This window comes from Colletotrichum graminicola (assembly GCF_000149035.1).
Source record: "Colletotrichum graminicola M1.001 genomic scaffold supercont1.17, whole genome shotgun sequence".
Lineage (NCBI taxonomy): Eukaryota > Fungi > Ascomycota > Sordariomycetes > Glomerellales > Glomerellaceae > Colletotrichum > Colletotrichum graminicola.
In genome coordinates this window covers 540,772-561,148 of record NW_007361021.1, presented here as the reverse complement: position 1 = coordinate 561,148, position 20,377 = coordinate 540,772, and the positions used below count along the sequence as shown (strand labels likewise).

General features: G+C 55.1%; 5 protein-coding genes across 5 annotated transcripts; 1 reads left to right on the top strand and 4 right to left on the bottom strand.

Annotated features, from left to right (window-relative positions):
• Window positions 1-102: 102 nt before the first annotated feature.
• Window positions 103-675, bottom strand: GLRG_05221 (uncharacterized protein; the record flags this gene model as incomplete). The annotated part of the gene is made up of 1 exon (XM_008095906.1): window positions 103-675. The coding sequence occupies one exon, from the start codon at window positions 673-675 to the stop codon at window positions 103-105; it is 573 nt and encodes a 190-aa protein (XP_008094097.1).
• A 924-nt stretch (window positions 676-1,599) lies between these two features.
• On the top strand, window positions 1,600-2,857 carry GLRG_05220 (alpha-soluble NSF attachment protein; the record flags this gene model as incomplete). The annotated part of the gene is made up of 4 exons (XM_008095905.1): window positions 1,600-1,632; window positions 1,791-1,914; window positions 2,032-2,338; window positions 2,443-2,857. 4 exons carry the CDS (start codon window positions 1,600-1,602, stop codon window positions 2,855-2,857), a joined length of 879 nt encoding a protein of 292 aa, XP_008094096.1.
• Window positions 2,858-3,825: 968 nt separating this feature from the next.
• GLRG_05219 (DENN domain-containing protein) lies at window positions 3,826-7,430 on the bottom strand (the record flags this gene model as incomplete). The annotated part of the gene is made up of 3 exons (XM_008095904.1): window positions 3,826-4,265; window positions 4,319-6,628; window positions 6,713-7,430. The coding sequence occupies 3 exons, from the start codon at window positions 7,428-7,430 to the stop codon at window positions 3,826-3,828; spliced, it is 3,468 nt and encodes a 1,155-aa protein (XP_008094095.1).
• A 6,997-nt stretch (window positions 7,431-14,427) lies between these two features.
• On the bottom strand, window positions 14,428-15,578 carry GLRG_05218 (uncharacterized protein; the record flags this gene model as incomplete). The annotated part of the gene is made up of 2 exons (XM_008095903.1): window positions 14,428-15,388; window positions 15,508-15,578. The coding sequence occupies 2 exons, from the start codon at window positions 15,576-15,578 to the stop codon at window positions 14,428-14,430; spliced, it is 1,032 nt and encodes a 343-aa protein (XP_008094094.1).
• A 1,949-nt stretch (window positions 15,579-17,527) lies between these two features.
• GLRG_05217 (KH domain-containing protein) lies at window positions 17,528-19,555 on the bottom strand (the record flags this gene model as incomplete). Its single annotated transcript, XM_008095902.1, has 8 exons — window positions 17,528-17,551; window positions 17,610-18,216; window positions 18,268-18,476; window positions 18,536-18,700; window positions 18,753-18,805; window positions 18,862-18,883; window positions 19,060-19,292; window positions 19,354-19,555. 8 exons carry the CDS (start codon window positions 19,553-19,555, stop codon window positions 17,528-17,530), a joined length of 1,515 nt encoding a protein of 504 aa, XP_008094093.1.
• Window positions 19,556-20,377: the final 822 nt, after the last annotated feature.

Here is a 20,377-nt window from a genome sequence, read left to right as displayed (position 1 = left end):
TTAGCAAAGAAACATGAGAATATGGCAGACACGATTGTAACAAACTAGCAACGAGAAATGGAAAGGAACTTGTCTATCAAATATGCTGGTTCTTACCGGGTATCATGATACCTCCTTTCTGCTCTGAACAATGAAGTACTTCCCAGCCGTTCTAGATGCTGTCTTGAGAGGATCCCAGTCTTCAACGCCCTTGGTGTCGACTTTTTCTCCACGCAGTCTCTTAGGTCGCTTTTTATGGCCGAAACGGATCTCCTTGCCCAAAGCGTCTTGCAACTCTTGGAGTCCAATTGCCGCCTCTGCGACACCTTCAGTTGTCTCATCGCGCAGCGAGCGCAACGGCTCGACTCCCGTTGTGTCTACGCTCTGGACGTCGCGCACAAAGTGCAGTTGCGAATGTAGTGTGCGCAGCATCGCAGACTCTTCAGCTTCAGATTCCGGGAGTGGGAGGGCGGATAGACGGAGGAGGTGATGCAACTTGACACGAGAGATTGGTTCTTCTGTAGAATTCGGGGGGGCATCGGCTTTCGAACCAGGCGGGAGAAGGGACGCGACGGACCACACCGGTTTCGAGAGGAGCGCCGACGCGGAGTTGGATATTGAGGGTCGGGCGGAAGAGGACGTGAATCGTCGGGCCTGTCGAAGAAGGGCGCTGCAGCGCCTGCAGACGGGGCGCATCTTGACTGCTTCCAGAAGTCGGCTATTTGGGTGTCCGTGTATGCTGTCTTTGGGGAAATTGACAAAGGATTGAAGAAGTCGCAGTCAGAATGTGAGAACGGAGTTGTAGTTGAAGTTGGAAGCTTCGGCTGGGGAATTAATTTGGAGCTTGAACCCTTGCTATCCTCTTTTTCCCTGCAACGTACGGGGTACAATAAGCTGCAGAGCGGTACCCAAGGTCGGAGGACAGGTACCAGCGAATCAGGGTGCTCACTGCAGCGCCATTCCACCAAAGAACCTTGAGTGTGTCACTGGGATTTACAAGAGCGGTGATACCACATTGCCAGCTCTGGCTAATCCATTTCCCTCACTAACATACCAGTTTCCTTCAATCCATGCAGAGACTCTACCAAGAAATATAGGAATAATCTGTCACGCAGAGTTATTGAGAGCAGATTTAAGGGTTTATATTAGGATTAGGGGTCAGTCATATTAGGGATAAATTAGGGATAGATGTAGGGTCAGGAATATAAGTACGTTTAGATTGATATATTTCGGAGTGGCAGCGGATTAGCTAAAGCTAGCAGGCGCGCAAAGCCACGAGTCTCAGCTAAGCCACAGCGACAAAGACCCCCCCCCCCAACGTCATTGGGAGTTAGCGGCAGGAGCAAGCCCGCCCGAAGTGGGCGGGTGTGGTGCATGTTCGCCTGAAAGTCACTTCCGTTGCGCTGCTACACCTTGATGCCACCAACGACCATAATCCCACCACCGCTCTCCCGAATAATCGCGACCTGTCCTCTCCGTTACGACACGTACGTATCAAAGTCTCTGATAACCCGACGGCGTACCGACGAAACATCCACCACTTCGAAAGTAATCCTTTCCGAATACCGAACGAGATCCACAGCCATAGAATTCCGGTGTGCTTGATTCAATTCCGAAACCATGGCTCAGGACCCTCGCGCTCTGCTGCAAAAGGTGTGTTGATAGACTACTATGCCGACTTTTTGGCACTTCTCTTTTTATCTATCTCCCTGGTATGTTCCCAGACTGTGGGACTGTAGGGCGCCATGCGGAGGCTCGAGAAATTGGTTGCAACGTGTCGCAACTTTGCTGACGAGTTCGCGGTCGCATAGGCAGACAAGACGCTCTCGAGCGCCGGCGGTGGCTTCAGCTTCTTCGGCGGTCGTGAGGATAAATACCAGAATGCCGCGGACCTGTACATTCAGGCCGCCAACGCCTTCAAGATGCAGAAGCTCAGTCAGTCTCTCCCCGCGACCTTATTGTTCGCTCAGACTCCCATTTTCACCACCATGCCTCTCCTATGACCCTCCTCTATAAACGCCTTGGCTGACCAGTGGCAAACTCTCCCGCCAGATCGCGAAGCAGGCCAAGCCTTCGAGAAGGCAGCTCAAGTACAGACCAACAACCTCAAGGAGCCCGACGACGCCGCCAACACGCTCGTCGACGCCTTCAAGGCCTACCGCAAGGACGACCCGGAGGCGGCGGTGCGCTGCCTCGACGTCGCTGTGAACCAATACTGCGCCAAGGGCAACTTCCGCCGCGCGGCCGGCCACAAAGAGGCGCTCGGCGAGCTGTTTGAGACGGAGCTCGGCGACTCGAAGCGCGCGCTCGAGAGCTATGAGGCCGCGGCGGGGTGGTACGAGGGTGATAACGCTGCTGCGTAAGTCGACCTGCCTCTCTGGCACACACATACACTCTCTCCCTCCCCCGGACACAAAGATCAAAGCGTTATCCGCGAAATCGCCACTGACCATGTAACACTAGTCTCGCAAACAAGCTCTGGCTCAAGGTCGCCGACGTGGCCTCCCTCGAGGGTGACTACTACAAGGCCATTGAGAACTACGAAAAGGTGGCTGCTGTGTCCATCAACAACAACCTGATGAAATACTCGGTCAAGGACTACTTCCTTCGCGCGGGCATCTGCCACCTCGCCACGGGCGACATGGTGGCCGCCCGCCGCGCTGTCGAGAAGTACACCGATATGGACCCCGGCTTTGCCCAGCAGCGCGAGGCCATGCTCCTTAACGACCTGCTCGCTGCCGTCGAAGGCGGCAACCAGGAGGAGTTCACCGACAAGCTTTTCCAGTATGACCAGGTCAGCAAGCTGGACAAGTGGAAGACGACGATGCTTGTCCGCGTCAAGAACGCCATTGAGGAGCCCGAGGACGAGTTCGCCTAAGTTTTGGCCGCCCGAAGGACGGAGAAACGATGGGAGAGCATGAGGGAAGAACGCGGCAGGTCGTGAAGAAAGATATCAAAGAGCTTGCCCCCAGACCCTTTTCCTATTTTTTCATTATTTTTTTTGTAGGCCTTTGTCCCCCCCCCTATCCATGGAGCCGTGAAATGAAATCATGGATTGTGAGATGGACACAGGAGAGGAAACCACATTTGCCCTGGGGTCAGGGAAGAGCTGAGAGCACGGTTTGTGCTTGGGGGGGTTGGGGCAGCTTAAGAGAAAGGACCGAGAGAAGGGACCAAGAGAAGTCAACCAGGAGAACCAGCATGTAGTCGTTTGCCCCCCATCCGCTTGAATAGAAACTCGCATCCTATGAGCCAACCGCCCGATGGTCTCGAACCCTGTGTCACAAAACAACGTCAGATCACAGTGTGCAGATGCGCGCGGCTGAAGTTGACCATCCCAATACCTCGGGGAGGGGCCTATGATGTTTATTTCGTTTCCTCTTCACCTCTTTAATCTAATCTGGCGCGCAGAAGACCGAACGAAAAAGACCTAACAGCGTTGTGGCTACAAATAGGCCAGTGTGTGTGACTTGACGACCAGTCAAGCCTCGCCATAATTGAACATTTCCTCTCGCTCACTGATGCCCTTCTCTAATGGTTTGCTTGCTAGTTTGCACTTCCTGCTCGACAACAATGCGATTATCCGGAAATGGCTATAGAAAATCCAAATCCCTGCTCACAAGTGGAATCTAAAAAAGAATTGACAGAAAAGACGGCTTCTAATGAGGACCTCCTGGCCCCCTTTTTACCCCCAGACTCCTCCCTTATGCCGAAGTGGTTTTGTACAGTTCTGCCTCCCGCCGTTTGCTAACACACAGTCTCCCTATAGTACAGTGCAGGAAAGCAGAATGGGAAATGGTCGTCGAATCATGGCCCGGTGTTGTGCCGACAGTTGTCATCGTCGGTTCAAAATTTGGGTGGACTGCCAACCATGCTGGGAACTTGCTTCCGGATGAGACCTCGTGTCCGTTGCTCTGCCCGAGGGACGCCCTGGATCGCCCGAGGCTCTCTCATGAGACTGGGATCCAGCTTGGTGGGAGTCCGGGTGACCACGGTGTGGTACTCGCCGGGAAATTTGGCGCTGGGAACAGGCACCGAAGCCGTCCGCCACATGTGGTCAGAGGTGTCGCCCAGGTAAGTGGGTATCTTGAGCTTTGACGGCGCAGCAAAGCCCGACGCGTTGCTCGATGCGCCATGCGACATGCGGATGGTTGACAGACGCGAAAATCCCGTCGAGAGCCCCGGCCGGCCACGAGCCTTCTTCGCCATAATGATCTCATCAAAAAGACGAATCGAAGAGTCAGTGGCCAACTGAGTCTCTCGCTCGTGAATGAATTCGTTGAAAGCTGGCGCAAGTTAGCATGAAATGAAAGAACAGAGATTACCAGACAACTCTCACCTTGAGTATCTCTCAACATCGTAGCATACTCCTGTTGGTCATACGGTAGACTCTTGATGTAACCATTCATGTCGAAGGAGTAGTGCTGACCATTGCTCTTTTGCTCCCGGGTAGGACGGCCGAGGTGCTTCCTGTAAGTGTACAGCAAGCTGGCGAGACACCGGACAAAGGAGGCCCGAACACGATCCGAGTGGAACGCTTCCTTGCATACCACAGAAACTTGTCCGAGGCAGCGGTTGTGAGCATAGCCATTGCAGTGGGAGCACTGGTATATGCCATCTCCCTCGGATTTATCGTCGCAGATCGAACAGGTGGACGACATATCGTGAGGGATCCAATTGAAGCAGTGGCCCTCAACCCAAACCATGGTATCGGTATTTCGCACGGGCTGGACCAGCATGTTGGGCATGATGGTCGATGCTGCCAGTGTGGACTGGGCATAGGCCGACGGGGCATAGCCAGGCGTGTAGCCTCCGTACGAAGACTGCGAGTCGACTGACACGGCGGACAACGACATGCTAGGATTGTGGCCGTTCAGGAAAGGCAAGCTGGGCCGGTGCAGCGGCGGGTGCTTATCCATTCCGAAGGATGAGCTGCGACGAGACTTTTCGTCAAAGTGACCTGATTTCTTCTCCCTCAGTGTTTGGGCGAAACCAGAGTCGCTTCGGGATACTGGCGTAGTCGGCATTGGCGGGAAGTTCATGGAAATCGGCGAAACAGACGACTGCGGGCTCGTTTTGCCGGACTTGCTGGTACCGGGGCGGTCCGACTTGCTGTGGTCGCCTGCCTTTGAATGCAGGAAGGCATTGAAGATCGGGGGTCGCACCGAGTTCGGCGGATCCGGCTCCCCAAACGATGAGGAGTTCTGCGTGACCCATTTGCCGAGGGAACTAGAGGTGACACTAGAGTTGAACAACGTATCGTTCTCGACCGAAAAGGCATCATATGGGTACGACTCCATCGCGTATGGCGGAGGACCGGTAGTCACTCCATACCGAATATGATGCGGGGCAGCCACGTGCAAGAGGGAGATGAGCTTGCGGCGGTGCTGCCGCGGCAGGCGGACAGGTTGCGCAGTAGCGTCGATCGTATCCATGTCCAGGTCGACCAACACATAATCGTCGTCCGGCAGCTCGATCTTCTCATAGCGTCGCTCGATACCGACGATGTATGGGCAAGGCGCCTCCAACGCGGAGATGAGACGTGCGGGAAGCACGGGGATGAAGATGCTCGCCCACTTAAGGGGATACAACAGGCTGGCCAGTGCATGGCATGCCAGATGGAGCATGCCGGTGTGGGAGGACATGAAGATGATGCGAGACTCCGACATGGCATACTCGAACAGGGCAACGATATTCTCAATGGACAGGCACCTGAACAAGGCGTAGATGTCAATGGTCCTTGATCCTGGGATCTCGTTGATGGCCTCCTTTCGACAGTACAGCCGCAGCTCCCTCACGCCCAGCTCGACCTGTGTTTTGGAGCCCAGCGGGCTAAACGCCTCGGTGCAGAGGTTGACGACATACCGCTCGAGAGGTTGCCAGCGGCCAACCTTGGGTGAGCTAGGGGGCACTCGAAGCACAGCGCCATCGGTCATTGGCACGACAACGGCTCGCAGCCACTCTTTCCAGAACGTCATTCTCGTGGGGTCTCTTCCCAAGATACCGTAGGCCCTGGGTGCCCACAACCCACTCTCTCCGGCAGTCAAGCCGTCGATCTTGGATGCGGCACCATGCCGCAGCGGTCTCAACATTTCTGTCATGAGACTGATCTTCTCCTCCACGGTGCTGATCTGATCGTCGAGAGTGTCTCGAGCGGAGGATCCCGAGGGGATTGTGGGGAGCTTTGCAAGGAGCTGAGAGAGGTGAGCACGCTCGGCTGCCAGTCGCACACCTAGACTGGCGGCCAGCTCCCGCTCCTCATTGGACATGTGGCCCTGCCGCCACTGCTCACACTTCTGTTCAACCTCATCCGCAACCTCGGACGTCAGGGCAGTCCAGATTATAATGGTGATGCCGTAGATCTTGGAATTATCGTCCGAGGTCATGGTGAAACCGTGCCACGTGGAACGAGGGCGCTCGTCTGAGGAGACGATCTGGATGTCGTTCGGGAAAGCAAACATGGGTACGTAGTCCGGAAACTTGCCACGACGGCTGATTTCGTCTGTTGCGTCCTTGGCAGGATATCTGTCCAACAGCACGGGCTCGAAACGTCTCTTGAGGGGATGCATGTCTGGGTCCGTGTTTAGGGGCTCTGGGGGAGGGATGACCGAGTTGTAGTTGCTCAAGCGCTTAGCAGTCCTAACAGAAGCTGGAGCTAGGGAGTTAGTTGACCGGAAAGGACTTGAGGATTGCGTTACGGAGGAGGGTGATGGACCTTGGCGGGGAATTGTACCGGCTCCCGGCGTGCTTGCTCGAGGAGTGGTGGGCTGTTTGCGCATGCTATTCATGTCTCGGAAGCTCATTTTGCGACGAATGCTGCCCTTGATGCTTCTCTCGATGCTGCGTAACGGGCTTCGCCGGCCGCTCATGTCGCCCTCGTCGGCTTTGATGCGCTCGGCTCTCGGGTTGACCATGGGAGGTCGGGCTTGTGTTCTGGCACCAGCACTGAAGGACAGGTCCTCGAGGAAGTTTTCCCGTTCGGCAGCAAACTTGAATAGGGCCTTGTCAAAGTCGAACCCCTCGATGAACTGCCCTTCGGCGTCCATGCCATTCAGGCTGGGTAGGCCATTGAAAATATTGAGACCATTACCGCCGGAGCCACCGCCGGAGGAGCCGTTGATCTGGCTTGAGTGAGAGGGACGAATAGTGGCGCTGCTCCGGTTGCTTCGCGTGTTCCCGTCGACTTCGTCCAAGGTGTGGATGGAAAACCGACCGTTGGAGATGCGGCCGCCCGAGTTCTGCCTGGAATGACGGCCGACGCTCGAATGACGAGCCACTCGCTTGCTCGGGGTTGCATTTACGTCGGCATCGCTCTCCTCATATTCGCTGTCCTCGGCGATGGTGGACTCGAGGTTGGAGGGGGGGGGCTGCGGGGTAGAGTCCTTGTAGGATATAGACTCTACGCCAGCGATCCAGAAATAGTCGGCGAGCGGCGTCGAGGAGCTGTCCATGACATGTCACTTGCTGGTGACCAGCCGGATTGGCGATTGAGCGATGTTGTCTTGGCCGGCGAGGATTTTTTATTCCCTCCCAACGTCTCTTTGCTCTCGCGAGGGGGGCTGGCCCTGGCTTTTAATCGCGAGAGGGTCTCGGGGTCCTTTGGTAAGTTGACTGGTCAGGTCGGACTAGGGGTGGTACTTTGAGGTACAATTCGCTGCGGTGCGGTGGGCGGCGACAGGGCAGGGGTTGAGGGCCGGGATCCGGGAGGTCCTTAGGGAAAAAAAGTCTCAGGCGATGACTGTAAAGGAATCGGCTCGTTTAGCTACGGACTCCTGTCGAGGTCTCCATCCGGGACTGGAGAAGAGGAGGGGGAACAGAAGGCGGTGAGCGCACGAACCAGGGAAAAATGCGACTGCTTCTCGGCCAGCGACAGCGAAGACACCAGCAGCGGAGCCAAGGGAGCAGGTGAAGCAAGGAAGCCGGAGGTAAAGGATCGAACCGGATCGGGGGCGGAAAGCAACGCTGTTGCGTTGGGTTGCTAGGTGGAGAGCAACCAAAGGTGAAGATGATTTGAGGTTGGGCTCCTGGAAGGTAGCGCGGAGGTGTGATGTCCAGTGATGGGGCTCGCGTAGTGAAGGAAAGAGGCAGTTAAGCAAGTGTGCAGGGTAGGTTAGATGAAGCAGGCGAAGACAGTTTGAGTCAAGGTCGAAGAGCGAATCAATAACAGGAAGAACAGGAAGCCGCCAAAGGAGTGACGAAGACTGCGGACGTTGGAGGTTGTGGAAAGGTGGAAGTGAGAGGCGAGGAGTGATAAGGCGTCAATCAGCCAGATCGAACGAGGTTGGTGCCAGAACCAGGCAGGCTCTGGTTCAAGTGGTCCAGGTTTAGGTTGGCCGTGGCGACTTGGTCAAAGATAACGACGGCAAACGAGACAGAGGGGATGTTGTCTTGTTTTCCTCCCCTCGCGTCAATCTCTCGGTGACACAAACTTTCTCCCTCCCCCCTTCGTTTTTTCGGCAGTGACGGACGAACAGACGCAGAGCCTCCCAAGAGAAAAAAGAAAAGAAAAGCAACAAAGAGGAGATTTCGTGGCGACGGGCTGCGGAACGAGTCGTTGGATGGAGATGAAGAGAGAGTAAAGCAGAAAAGAAAAGAAAAGAAAAGCGAGAGAGACAGAGGCAAGATAGAGAAACAGGAACTGGCCCGGTCAGGTACCAGAAAGCCACGCGCCAGCGGTTATTCTTTTTTTGTTATCTTATTCCCCTGGCGGCATAGCCGTTCGTTCTCCCTTGTATTCTATTCGTAGAATGGGAAGCAGGTCGATAGACAGACATGCACGAGAGGCAGGTACGGATGGTAGTTCCGGCTCAGGCACAGGCGCAAAGTGGAAGGCGACGGCGGGCATCTAACAACAACAGCCGTGGGAGGGACAGTTTGGGACGCAATGGGAAACTAGGGTGGTGATCGGGCTCAGCGCCAGAGAGAAAAAGGGCAAGCACCAGCCCTTCAGGCCCCTTCATTAGCTCGTCGCCTGTTGGCGTTACCTGTCCGTAGAGGGGAGGAGGTGGTGTGCGGTCTGCGAAGGGGGGTGTGAGTTATAGACGCTAAACTGTGGTTACATAGTATGGTGATGGTGATGGCGGTGGTGGTGGTGGTGGTGGTGGTGTGGGAGGGGGTGGGGATTGATTGATACGGAACGCCAGGCGGGCAGCACAGTGGACCGAGAGGAGCCTCTCTCTCTCTCTCTCTGTCCCTCTCTGTGACCCTCTCTGTGTCCCTCTCTCTTTCCTCTCTCGCTCTCACCACAGTATCGTGCCCAACATGCGCAATGCTGCCACTTGCAGGCGTATGTGACAGCGTGCGAATGCGACTGGGGTTAGTCACCACTCTGAGGAAAGTGAGAGTGACACTGGGGAGTGAGTGTCCAGGATTGTGATGCGCAACAGCCAAGGGGGTCACAATGCAAAATGTTGCAGGGAAGCTCGAGACCAAATATCGGGGCCCGACTGGGTCATCCCACCAATTTACTACCTACTGCTGTATAGAAGACGCGTTTTTGATGGTGTGAACCACACCCGTGCATTTCAATGCGCCATGGTCAGGTACCCCTAGCCATGCTCTACATACAGTACCTAGTAGCATACCAACTATGTAGCCATTCACACCTTGAGCACAAGGCTGTTTGACGTGACATATCGAACCTCGGTACGCTGCAGTGTGGTGGTATATACCATACCACCTGCCATCACCCGCATGCTGTGCCAAGTATCATACTGCACTGGATTTCGCCAAGCATCTCGTCAGTATCCGTATATAGGTATCCGTACTACATCATGGTTTCTACTCGCGGTTGTGTCTCTGATATGCCCTACGTGGATGGACTATGTAGATAAGACATGCCAGACTGGATTGGTGTATATGTCAGGTTAATCCCCCGCCCTTGTTGGGTCAAGGTGACGGATAACTAATTGGTGTGTTTCACACCGACTTGTTTTACTCTCTTTCCCCCTACGCGAGATCTCAGGAAGGCGGGAAGAAGGAATGACACCTGCAGTAAGACTCCATCGAAGATATGTCTCTCAATAACCGTTACGTGTCTCGCGTCTTCCTACTAGCTGGCCGTGTCAACAACGTTTCTCTATTGTTCTTGACCCTCCACCAGGACATTGACCATCTATCTACCTATCCATGGCGTCCTTGATTTTCACCTCCTTCCTCTTGGTTCTCTCTCTCTCTCTCTCTCTCTCTCTCTCTCTCTCTCTCCGTCTCTCTTATTGGAGTCTTTCTTTCCGTCTGAGCTGCAATCGATTAAAGTCATGCAATAAGCTCCTACAGAAAATATCTCCTTGTCTCTTCCACCCCCTTGCAGGTCATGTACGTAGTAGTAAGTAAACTACGTACGGATCGTGGCTATGAACACACGGATAAGGCATGCGCAGGTTGGTGAAGCGTGAAGACCGCACTTGGGAGCAAGCCCCCTTCTAGGCCGTGAGCTAGCGTTGCCAGGGAGAGCCTAGCTGGCTAGCAACCCTCCACCCTTAGACAGGCGACGACAATTTGGGCCTGAGCATCCCTCCCCCCTGGACTATTCATACCGTCGTGGGCAGTTGCCTGTCGATCATCTCAGGACCATCATGATTGGGCTTCCGCAGGGACCCACTTCACCCATAATTGTTCATCCATAGATTATGCCCATTAGGAGGTAGTGTACGGATACGGAGTAGTCTGATCTGTACAAAAAGACCCTTTCTGGCGTGAACTTGGTCCACGAGAGTGCTGGAGTGACACCCACCACCCTCCTCCTCCAGCATCCACTCTCGCTCCTCTCCGAGCCAAGGGCTCGGAGATCTATCATCTTTTTTCAGCTCCAAGCCCACTCACTTCCCACCGAGGTGTGTGCATTGTACTCTACTATAGCACTTCGCTCTCTCCCCTTACTCGTCGTTTGATTCTGCCAAACGCCCGGCGTGGCATAATGTACATATCAGTACTTGCCTAGCTGCCTAGGTAGGTAGCCTGGTAGCTGCCGGGGCATCCTCTCCTTGCCTCCCAGAATTCTCATCTCTCATCTGTCAGCTCTCACTTTCTTTCCCGACCCCGGCCCGCTAGTTTTGAGCATTTCGCGTCCCCATTGTCTCCACGAAGTCCTAGGCGCCTGCTCCAATGAGAGGGGGATCTGACTTATGAGCCATTCATACTCAGCGCTAGCATGCAACGGCGACTGCGCCTGTCATGCAGACACACCAGTATCCCACGCCTCTTTCTCCAGAAACGCACGTGTAAGAAACATTCCACCACGAGGCAACAAATCCCAGCACTGCGTTTGTGACTGAATGCGTACAGCCAGCCATACACGCCTCCTCCCATCTCGCAACACTCTTCTTAACGCACCAAATGATAACAAAACCACGGATGCGGACGACCGTCCCTCATCCACAAAACCCAGGGTCTCTAGCTGATGCCCGTTCGCTTCATTCAACGAGGACGGTTACTGGCAACCATTACCTCATGCTGCAGCTTGTGAGGACTGAGATGCCGCGCACCGGTCGGTGTTTGATTCATCCCCGATTCAAACACTTTCGGAACAAAAACCACCCAAAAAACAACGATCCTTGCATGCTGCGGTGGTACCATTCGTTATGGGTGGGCCATCTCCACCAGACGTCGTATCCCATCCTCATGGTTGTCAAGTGAATTGAGATCCTTGTTCTCTCCCCTGGGCCGCTCCTCGTCCACACTGATTCTGTTCAATGCTAAACTTCCTTGTCAGCGCGCCTGTCCCGCTACCTACTATGGTATGTCGATGGTGATAATGATGATGGTTCATACAACTTACAGGTACCCTCACTCCCACGAACGATTCTTAACACAAATTGTCGAGATCCGCATGTTCATCCGACTACCACGGCCAAGACCATGGTGAGAGTCTTTGCCAACCTAGTTGACTCACCCATCCACCACAAAAGTCAGCCAGCCAACCATGCAAGTTGCCCAGGGGTTGTCTGGCTCATGCTTCACACCCTTTCCGTCTGTGGGTAAAGTCTCATTGCCCTCTCACAGCTCTGAGAAGCAACCCACGGGGTCGACCGGCTGCAGTACATCAGGCAGGCTCTTTTGACACGCAAGGTATTTCAATGAATACGAACGGACGCGCGAAACTGGGGCAGAAGAGCAAACCAGCAGCAAGATTCAACTAAGGCGGCCTGCATTCCACCATCGCTCCGCTTCCAAGCACTCCTCGCCCCGTCGTCCTATGCACCTTGCCTCGAGCCGGCCTCTATCAAAAATCCTCCTTCAGGCGTAACTGCTTGCCAAGTTGCATGCCTCGCAGCTGCCATAAGTGAGTAACTAAGGGAGCACCCACCTTACCATGCATTTACATGTTTCAGAATGTCGTCGATGGAAATGTGTCCTGGTCCCATTACCCTGAATGGGTCTTCATCCGCCGCGCGCCGACGCCTATGTCGGACATGACCGTGGATGGCTGCCAGAATCGGCCACGGCGGCTCAGAGCGAACCGCACCGATTTTGGACACGCACAGAGGATATACTACATATGTAAGATCATCTCATTCTTAGTAGGCTGAGGGTTTATGCCTGACCGTGGGCCCGAGATTCCGAACATGGCGGGCAAGGATCGGCGCACAGCTTCAATCGTCTGTGGGTGATTCGGTGCGTGCTTGGTGCTCACTGGCTGTAATCCTCCCTAGAGCCAGCCCATCACGAACCCCTTCCGATCAGCCGAAACCCAAATACCAACCAGCACCGGGAGACAGCAACAATGGCAATTTACTCATTCATCACGTCTGGGAGCCCCGGGCCAGCTCTTGGGATATTCTATAGAGATACGAGCCATGCGGATACGCCAACAGTCGCGCAACCCTTGAACCTAGGTCGCCTGTGAAGGTTGTTCCCGTCAAACCCGCACACAGAGGCCAGCAGACCTTGGACACATTGTACACAACGGTCCAGGAACAAGGACGGCTCGACGGGAACGTCAGCCACTGCAGACTCCTATTTTCTGCAGCCAGTCAAAGCCTGAAGAAGTCTTTGTTTCAGATCTCGCCTGCATACCGAGTCAACCTGCGCGCTAGGCATTTTGTAGCGTACAGAAATATATTAGCTGGCACTTCATGGTCTGGCCTAGCCTAGGTGCCTTATCTGGCCCCTTGCACGCGATAGAAACTCGTCATTACACCGGATTTGGATCATCCTAAAAAAAAAGTTTGCCGCTAGGAAGGCACGTCGTATGGAACCCCAGTCGTTCTCATTGGGAACGCTAGTACGGATGTCCTGTACCCAGAACTGAGGTTGGGATGGATGCCCACGGCCGGAGCAATAAGATTGAGCTGCCTCTCCAAAACCGCCCTCCTTGTGGTTGTGCCTTGAAGGCCTCGTGCTAGGTCGAAGAGATGAGATCCGGTGGTGGCTCTCCTCATTACATTAGCCGCAAGACGCCCAAAGCGGACGACTATCTCATCCCACATCTCAATCAATCTCCAACACCGGCCTGTCCAGAGCAGGAAAGATGCTCGAATACGGCGAGGCCACATGTTGGTCCAATTCATTTGTGAATGCAGGATGCGGAGCAGGTTCTTCCGAACGGAGTACATCGTACATAACGGAAGCAGAGCAACCAAAGCTGCGGAATCCCTGCTCGCCTGTCCTTGTGTGACCCAGCATGTCACTTTGAGTACCTATAACAAAGACCTCTGCATCAACGACAAGAAAAGCATACCGTCACAGCGTCGACCCCTATTTCCTTCCGGCAAAGCACAGAGACATTTGGAGAACGACCCTCTGGAAACGGGGGTAGGGGGCATGGAGCGAGAATAGATCCCTCGGTCTATAGTATCGGGACGCCGTAGATACGCAACGGACTGTCGAGGTTTTGTCCACACCAACCACTGTTGGGGGCTCTGGCCGGATAGGGGAGACTCAGGGGATATATTCAAAATTTCTGACATGACAACTTGGGTAGAGCGCTACCTGGTGGCGCAGCCCAAGCGCGAGGGGGGGGGAGGAACTTGCGCTACGGTTATGGCTCGACACTTTCAGGACATAGACCATACTCTAGCTGAAGATGAATGTGAGCCGCCCAAGACGCGGTTCCAGTTCCCCTGGACGCGGTAGCGCCTCCCCTTCCTCGGAGGCTTCCTCGTCGGTGGCTACCTTCACCCCCAAACCGCGAAGGGTCTGCCCCGCGCGGCACCTGTCGTGATGCGGCAATGAGCTATGGGCAATGGTGGTTTGGTCGGCCTTCAACACGTGCGAATCCAGCCTCCGCTGCTCATCTAGAGATCTCCAGTTCGAGCACGGCCCCGGATATCCTTTTCCTGATCGGACTAAAGCCTGACAACGGCGCGGCCTGCTCAGACGGTTCTCCTGACACCGGTATGCCACTGCCGCTTAGCCAATGGACCCCTTGACCCCTTAACCCCTTGAGCCTTTGGGAAAGCCGCCGTAACTTGTCTGGCTTTGAAAAGTGCTCGCCTGTCAAGATCACGCTCAGGCGACGTGTCTCGCGCCAAGCTTGCCCGTGGAAAGGAAGCCCCTGTTGCCCATCTCCCCCCTCCACCCGATGCCAAGGACGCCAAATATGATCCGGCCGTCCTCGCCTGGCTGGGCCCGAGGGGACCCCTCGGCCTCCTCCACGACGAAGCACACCTGCTCGACCTCCCCTGGGTGCAGCACCGGCCGCGCGCCGCCCCCGGCCTCCCAGTTGCAGTCCGTGTAGCTCAGCCCGTCGACGAGGTCCAGAACGACCTTCTCGAGCTGTATGACGTCCTCGGAGCAGTTCTCGAGCTGCGCCTCCATGGCCCACCGCCTGCGGCCCCCGTGCCGCCCGCCGGAGGCGCCGAGAGGCCCGATCTTGGTGCGGACGATGAGCGAGGACTTGCAGATGAACTGGTACAGCTTGCGGAACGTGCGGGTCTTGCCCGAGGTCTCGGTCGCCTCGTAGTAGCTCACCGTCACGGCGAGGACATGGTTCCCCTCCTCCTTGAGATCGAAGTCGACGATGCGCTGCAGCGTGTCGCCCGGGCCGAGGTCCGTCCCTTTGGCGTCGCCGCCGTTGGCGGCGGCATGGTCGGGCGGGGAGAGCTCGAGCTTCTGGACCGAGTTTGCGCCGGGGGTCTTCATTTCCGCCTCGATGCGGACGTCGCGGATGCTTTTGCGCTTCGGGGCGCCACCGCCGCCGCCGGGGAGGGGCTGCCCCCCCGGACCAACAAGGGGTGCGGGGTCGGGGACATCATGATTCGCGCATAGGGTGCAGCTGAAGACCTCGCCGACGTAAGCGGAGCCGAAGCTCAGCGGGAGGTTGAGGATCGGGGAGAGGATGAACGGGGCAGGATTCGTGGCGCCAGTCGTGTCGTATGCGAGGGAGGCTGGGGTCGCGTCGACAGGGACGGTGGAGGGAGTCAGGGGCGCGCGGATCGGGTGCTGGGTTACGAGCGAGGGACGGGAGAGCCTGGTTGTTCACAAAGGGGTCACGGGTCAGAATACAGGCACTGTTGATCTACGAAGGGAGCGGAAGGGGGATCACGAAGGGGGCGCAGGTGCGGTAGGGGTGGGTAGGTAGGTAGCTACCTGAGGACTTTGAGGGAGACGGAGTGTGGCTCCTTTAGGGGGTCGTGGGAAGGGTATCTTTGGTGGCTCATCGTGTTCGAGTCCCCTCGTTTCCCCGGGAATGGCAGGAGGGCCAGAGAGTGTGCGGGATTGGAGCAGTTGTCGAAAGTCGGGCCGGTGGAGGACAATGGAAAGTGACAATTGGGAGGGAGTTTTGGAGATCTTCAGTGGGACGAAATGACGATGGAGCCTTTAGCTGTGGTGGATACCGGGTGTGTTATCGATAAGAATGCCGCCTGGCAGCAAAGGCCCGGCAGAGCTCTTCCCCGCATCATTCCGCGTGGCCCACCCGATTCGGGGTTCCGGGTCAGCTGCCCGTGGTTTCGGGGTCGGCGGCGGATTAGCGCACTATCATCTGCTGTTTCCGAACATCGCATGGCATGGGGGCGATTTGTTTTCACTGTCGGATCTTGTGTGATCTGGGCACTGAAGCTTGACTCAAATGTACCTTCAAGTTGGCATCCTACCGGAAAAGCCCAACGATCCTTTTTATCCCTTAACTTGGTAGGCAACCAGAGGCTGGTTACACATATCGTAGTGAGAATGCCTGTGGTGTTCCAGCAATTTAAGGTTCCAGTCAAGGGCTGCTTAGGATCTGTCCTTTCACCACTCCGGACTTATGACTCTTTCCCTGTAGTTGAAGAATAAATACTGCTCGATAACGAACGATGCAGGCCTGGCTTGAATCTGCTGCAGTCTTTCGGACGGTTGGCCATATCCTTTGCTGCTCAACCCCATGGTAGCTATGAGGTCGTAGGAAACGCTAGTTCTAGCAAAGACCCGATACTGATAATCGAATGTCGAATATAATCACCAAGAGAAGGTGAAACATAAATGACTTCAACTTCATTGGAACTTATTCGTCATGTAACCACCTTCCACGTTCCGGCCGAAGCTTGTAAAGTCCCTCCCCTAACGGCCATGTCGTAGTGGCATCGAGTGTATACCATGCCTATGAGCTAACAGCAGGCAGCGTGGTTGGCTTTGTGTGTGTCTGTGTGAACAATCCACTATATTGGTTTCTGCAAACCTCATCCTGGAAAGGAACTGATCACAAGCATGTGCTCAACATTGCGTACCTATCCGCCGAGTCTGGAATGCCCCAGTATGCAGTTCTACTACCCCCGCCTTCTCCACAGACAGCCCTCGACGATGGCTGACTAAAGGATCGTTCCAGGGAAGCAGAGCATCGCGACCGTACGGGGGCTATCATCGGTTCAATTTGGCCCCAAGAATCGGTAACCGGTGAAGACCAAAATAGGCCACTGGACGGGGGTTCATCCCCCTGCACCCCGCCCGCCCATGTATCCAGCGAAATGCGGTAGCGATAGGAAGTTGACCCATCGCAGGGGACGTGTAACTGCTTTCCACGAAGACTAGATCGGAATATGAAATATTCACTGATAGTGGCCACAGGCGATGGCAGTTACAACAGCAACCAGCAAAGTTGCCAACAACTCATATTCAGTCTTCCCTGTGGGGGCCAGCAGTCGTTTCATTACCCACGAAAGTGTCATATCTCCTAAGCTGGCTTGGAATGCTTGATACCCGTCGCGAGGATGGATTTATCGAAGCCACAGTAGCCTGCCACTTCCACGCAATAGGCGACATGATAGGGAGGACATAATAACTCAACTGGAGAGCGGCTGTATTGTACCCACGACAATACGCTCCCTTCTTGCGTCGCCAACAGGTGACACACTCCCGTCAAGGTACGCAAACGAATCGTGCTTTAGAGTTTCACGCTCGGTATAATACAGCAGCAGCCTTACTATACCTGCTATCGGATGCAATGTCCAAGGCCTTGAGCAAGCTCGTATTACTATGTTTAATCATGTACAACCGCAGTCGCTCCTCGGTTCCACCATGTCCATGACCGTCATCTGCGACGTCTCATGCGTTCTCCAGTACGCCTCTACAACCTCTTCTCCTCAGCAAGTTGTCATGTAATGACGACTAGAATTTTCGGAGGCTCTTCTCTCTAAAGACCGGGCGGGGGCGGTACCTGCCATGCATGTTAGCTTTGAAGGTCTTTCGCCTTCAAGTTTCCTATAGGCACTTACTGAGCCATATGCTCCGGTGCCGGGAGGTGAGCCCGATGGGGGTGGCGGGGGCGCAGAGCTTGGAGGGGGTGGTGGTGGCGCGGCCTCGCTAGGCGGCGGAGGAGGGGGGGATGCAGAAGCCCCAGGGGGTGCGGGCGAGCCCTGCTGCTGTGCTTGCGCAGCGGCGTAGTACTGCTGGTACATCTGAACGTAAGCAGCGTAACCACCGTAGGCAGCATACGGGTCCTGTCCGCCGTAGTACTGTGCATACTGAGCAGCGTAATCGGCTCCGGCAGCGGGGCTGTTAGAACCGCCGGGAGGAGCCGGGCTCGCCGATTGAGGAGCACTGTGGCCCCCATAGCCGCTGTGGCCTCCGTGGCCACCTTGGCCACCATGACCTCCATGTCCAGAGTTGTAGCCGCCACCGCCATGGCCGCCGTGGCCTTGGTAACCACCGTGACCGCCACCGTGACCACCATCGTGGCTGCGGGACCGATCGCCATAGCCACCACCGCCGCCGTAGCTACGAGGCGGTCTGCTCTTGAACTCCTCGTATTGCTCCTTAACGTTGGCAATCAAGTCCTCACAAAGCTCCTTGGCCTTCTCAACCATCTTAGGATCAGGACCACTACCTCATGTCAGCAAAGGGACATTTGGGATGTCGGCTGTATGAACTCACGCAACGTGAAGGAACATCTCTTCGTCGCTTTCTTGGTTGGTAGCCGCCTCCAGGTATCCGGAGCCACGTCCCTTGATTTGGACACGGCATTGAGTTTCCTGCTGGATGTGCTTGACGTAGGCACCTCCATGACCAACGACCTGGGCACGAAGGTTGAATCCCGGGACAGATTCCAAGCCGATGGGGATCTTCTCCTCGGGCCATTTGCGCTACATATTGTTAGCAGATATCAAGACAAGAAAAGGGGTAGCCTCAGTTTGACACGTACTCGGCCGTATTCATCTCTCTCGACTTGCTCTTGATCGCGGCGACGGAAACGACGCTCGTCCACCAGCGCAGGGAGCTCCTGTTTCATGAGTTCTTCTATCTTAGCAACAGCCTGCTCAAGGCCCTTCTTCGATGTGCTCGTGACGTGTAGGTAGAGGGGAGGATTCTGCAAAGGAAGGTAAGTGTGTATTCTAAAGAGTGAAGACATGTAAACATACCGCGGCGGTAGCCATGCTCTTGTCGGGATAATAGTTTCCTCGGGTAGTAACATCTTGCAAAGTCAACCTTGGTTTCTCACACGACGTGTTTATGGGAGATGTTGCGTACCAGCACCGGTCTCTTCTTTGATCTAAATCAAGCAAATGGAGTCAGCAGGTGCCAAAGAGGGGCGATCTGTGCGAGCTATCGTGCCAAGTAAGCAGGATGATCTCGACACAAATCTATGGATATGTAGGAAAGCGGAATTCGCCCGAGGCGAGGCCTGGAAGGGAATAATGATCAGTGGTTTTACACAGGAGTATTTACCATCTTCTGAGTCGATCCTTTGGTCAGGAGGTATCTGTTGCGAAGGTCGTTCACTTCAATGTCTTTGATGTAGTCGCCATCGGCAATATACATCTCGCCATTGATCGTGTTGGCCGGATCGGGCGACTGCGCACCGCCGACAGGGGAAGCCGCGGTTTTGATCGGGGGAACATCGACGTGCTGGATGCCTTTCTTCGCCTGCAGTTGCGCGTTGATTCGAGCGGCAGCGGCGGCTGAGAGTCTACAGTTAGCCATTCATTCAACCCTGCGAAGAGGACACGGGATAATCCATACCGGCAGCAGCAGCGGCATCCACGGGCGACTTCTTCGGCTCGGGCGCGCCGTCGGCTGCCAAAGGGCTACGATCTCTCGCCGATTCCGAGCGCCTCGAAGGTGGCGAACGGGAGCGGCGATCGAATCTCGACGCCTTGCGCGGCTCGGGTTCGGTTTGGTCGAAGCGCGAGCGCTTGGCAGAGCGTCGCTCGGTATCGTCCATTGCGGCTGCGTACAAGTGGCAGTGACACTGTATGGAACCGTCACCGGAAGATTGGAATTGGATGTTGGCGTGCGTCTGAAAATGCACGGGTGCCTATGGATATGCTTATGGGAAGCAAAAGATTTTGGGTAAAATTTACGAGGCTTGAAGCTCTACGCAAGTGGAGCCTTGCGAATGGCCAGGCCAGAATATGTATGGCGGCTTGGTCTGTGCGGCACTCTGGTTACATCCATCACGGACCTAGCGCCTTGGACACTGCCTAGCTGATTCTTTAGGTAGATAAGTAGCCTACAACACTAGCCACTTTTGTTGCCTCGGAGCGAATATCGGCAGGAAGCTGCCACGGCAGTCTTGATGGACTATGCACCTTTCCAATGATGTCCAATCGACATCGAGCTTAAACTGGAATGTTGTCTATTCCACCGGCATGTTTGTGATGTATGTAGGTACGAATATATGGTACCTTGCCTTGCGACTGACGGCGGCCTCATTTGAGTGCGAGAAACTGAGATGGAAGCACCCGGAGACACAAGTTCCCTTTAATCACAACGTTCCGTCTATCTAAATGTATGCCGTCCCCAGAGTCATTGCATCGAGTGTAACCATGCTGTTTCATAAACTTTCCACGGTGAGTCAGTCATCTGGAGAACGTTCGACAGGAGACAACATTACCTATCAAGGATGGTACGGAGTACTGACGACGGGCTATCGGATATCCATAGATGCCAAGGCGAGATTGCATGCACTAAAATGGCTTCAGGTTACCGTATACTATACAGTTTACTTGTTTCCATCGAGACCTCGAACAGCGGTTGAACGGTT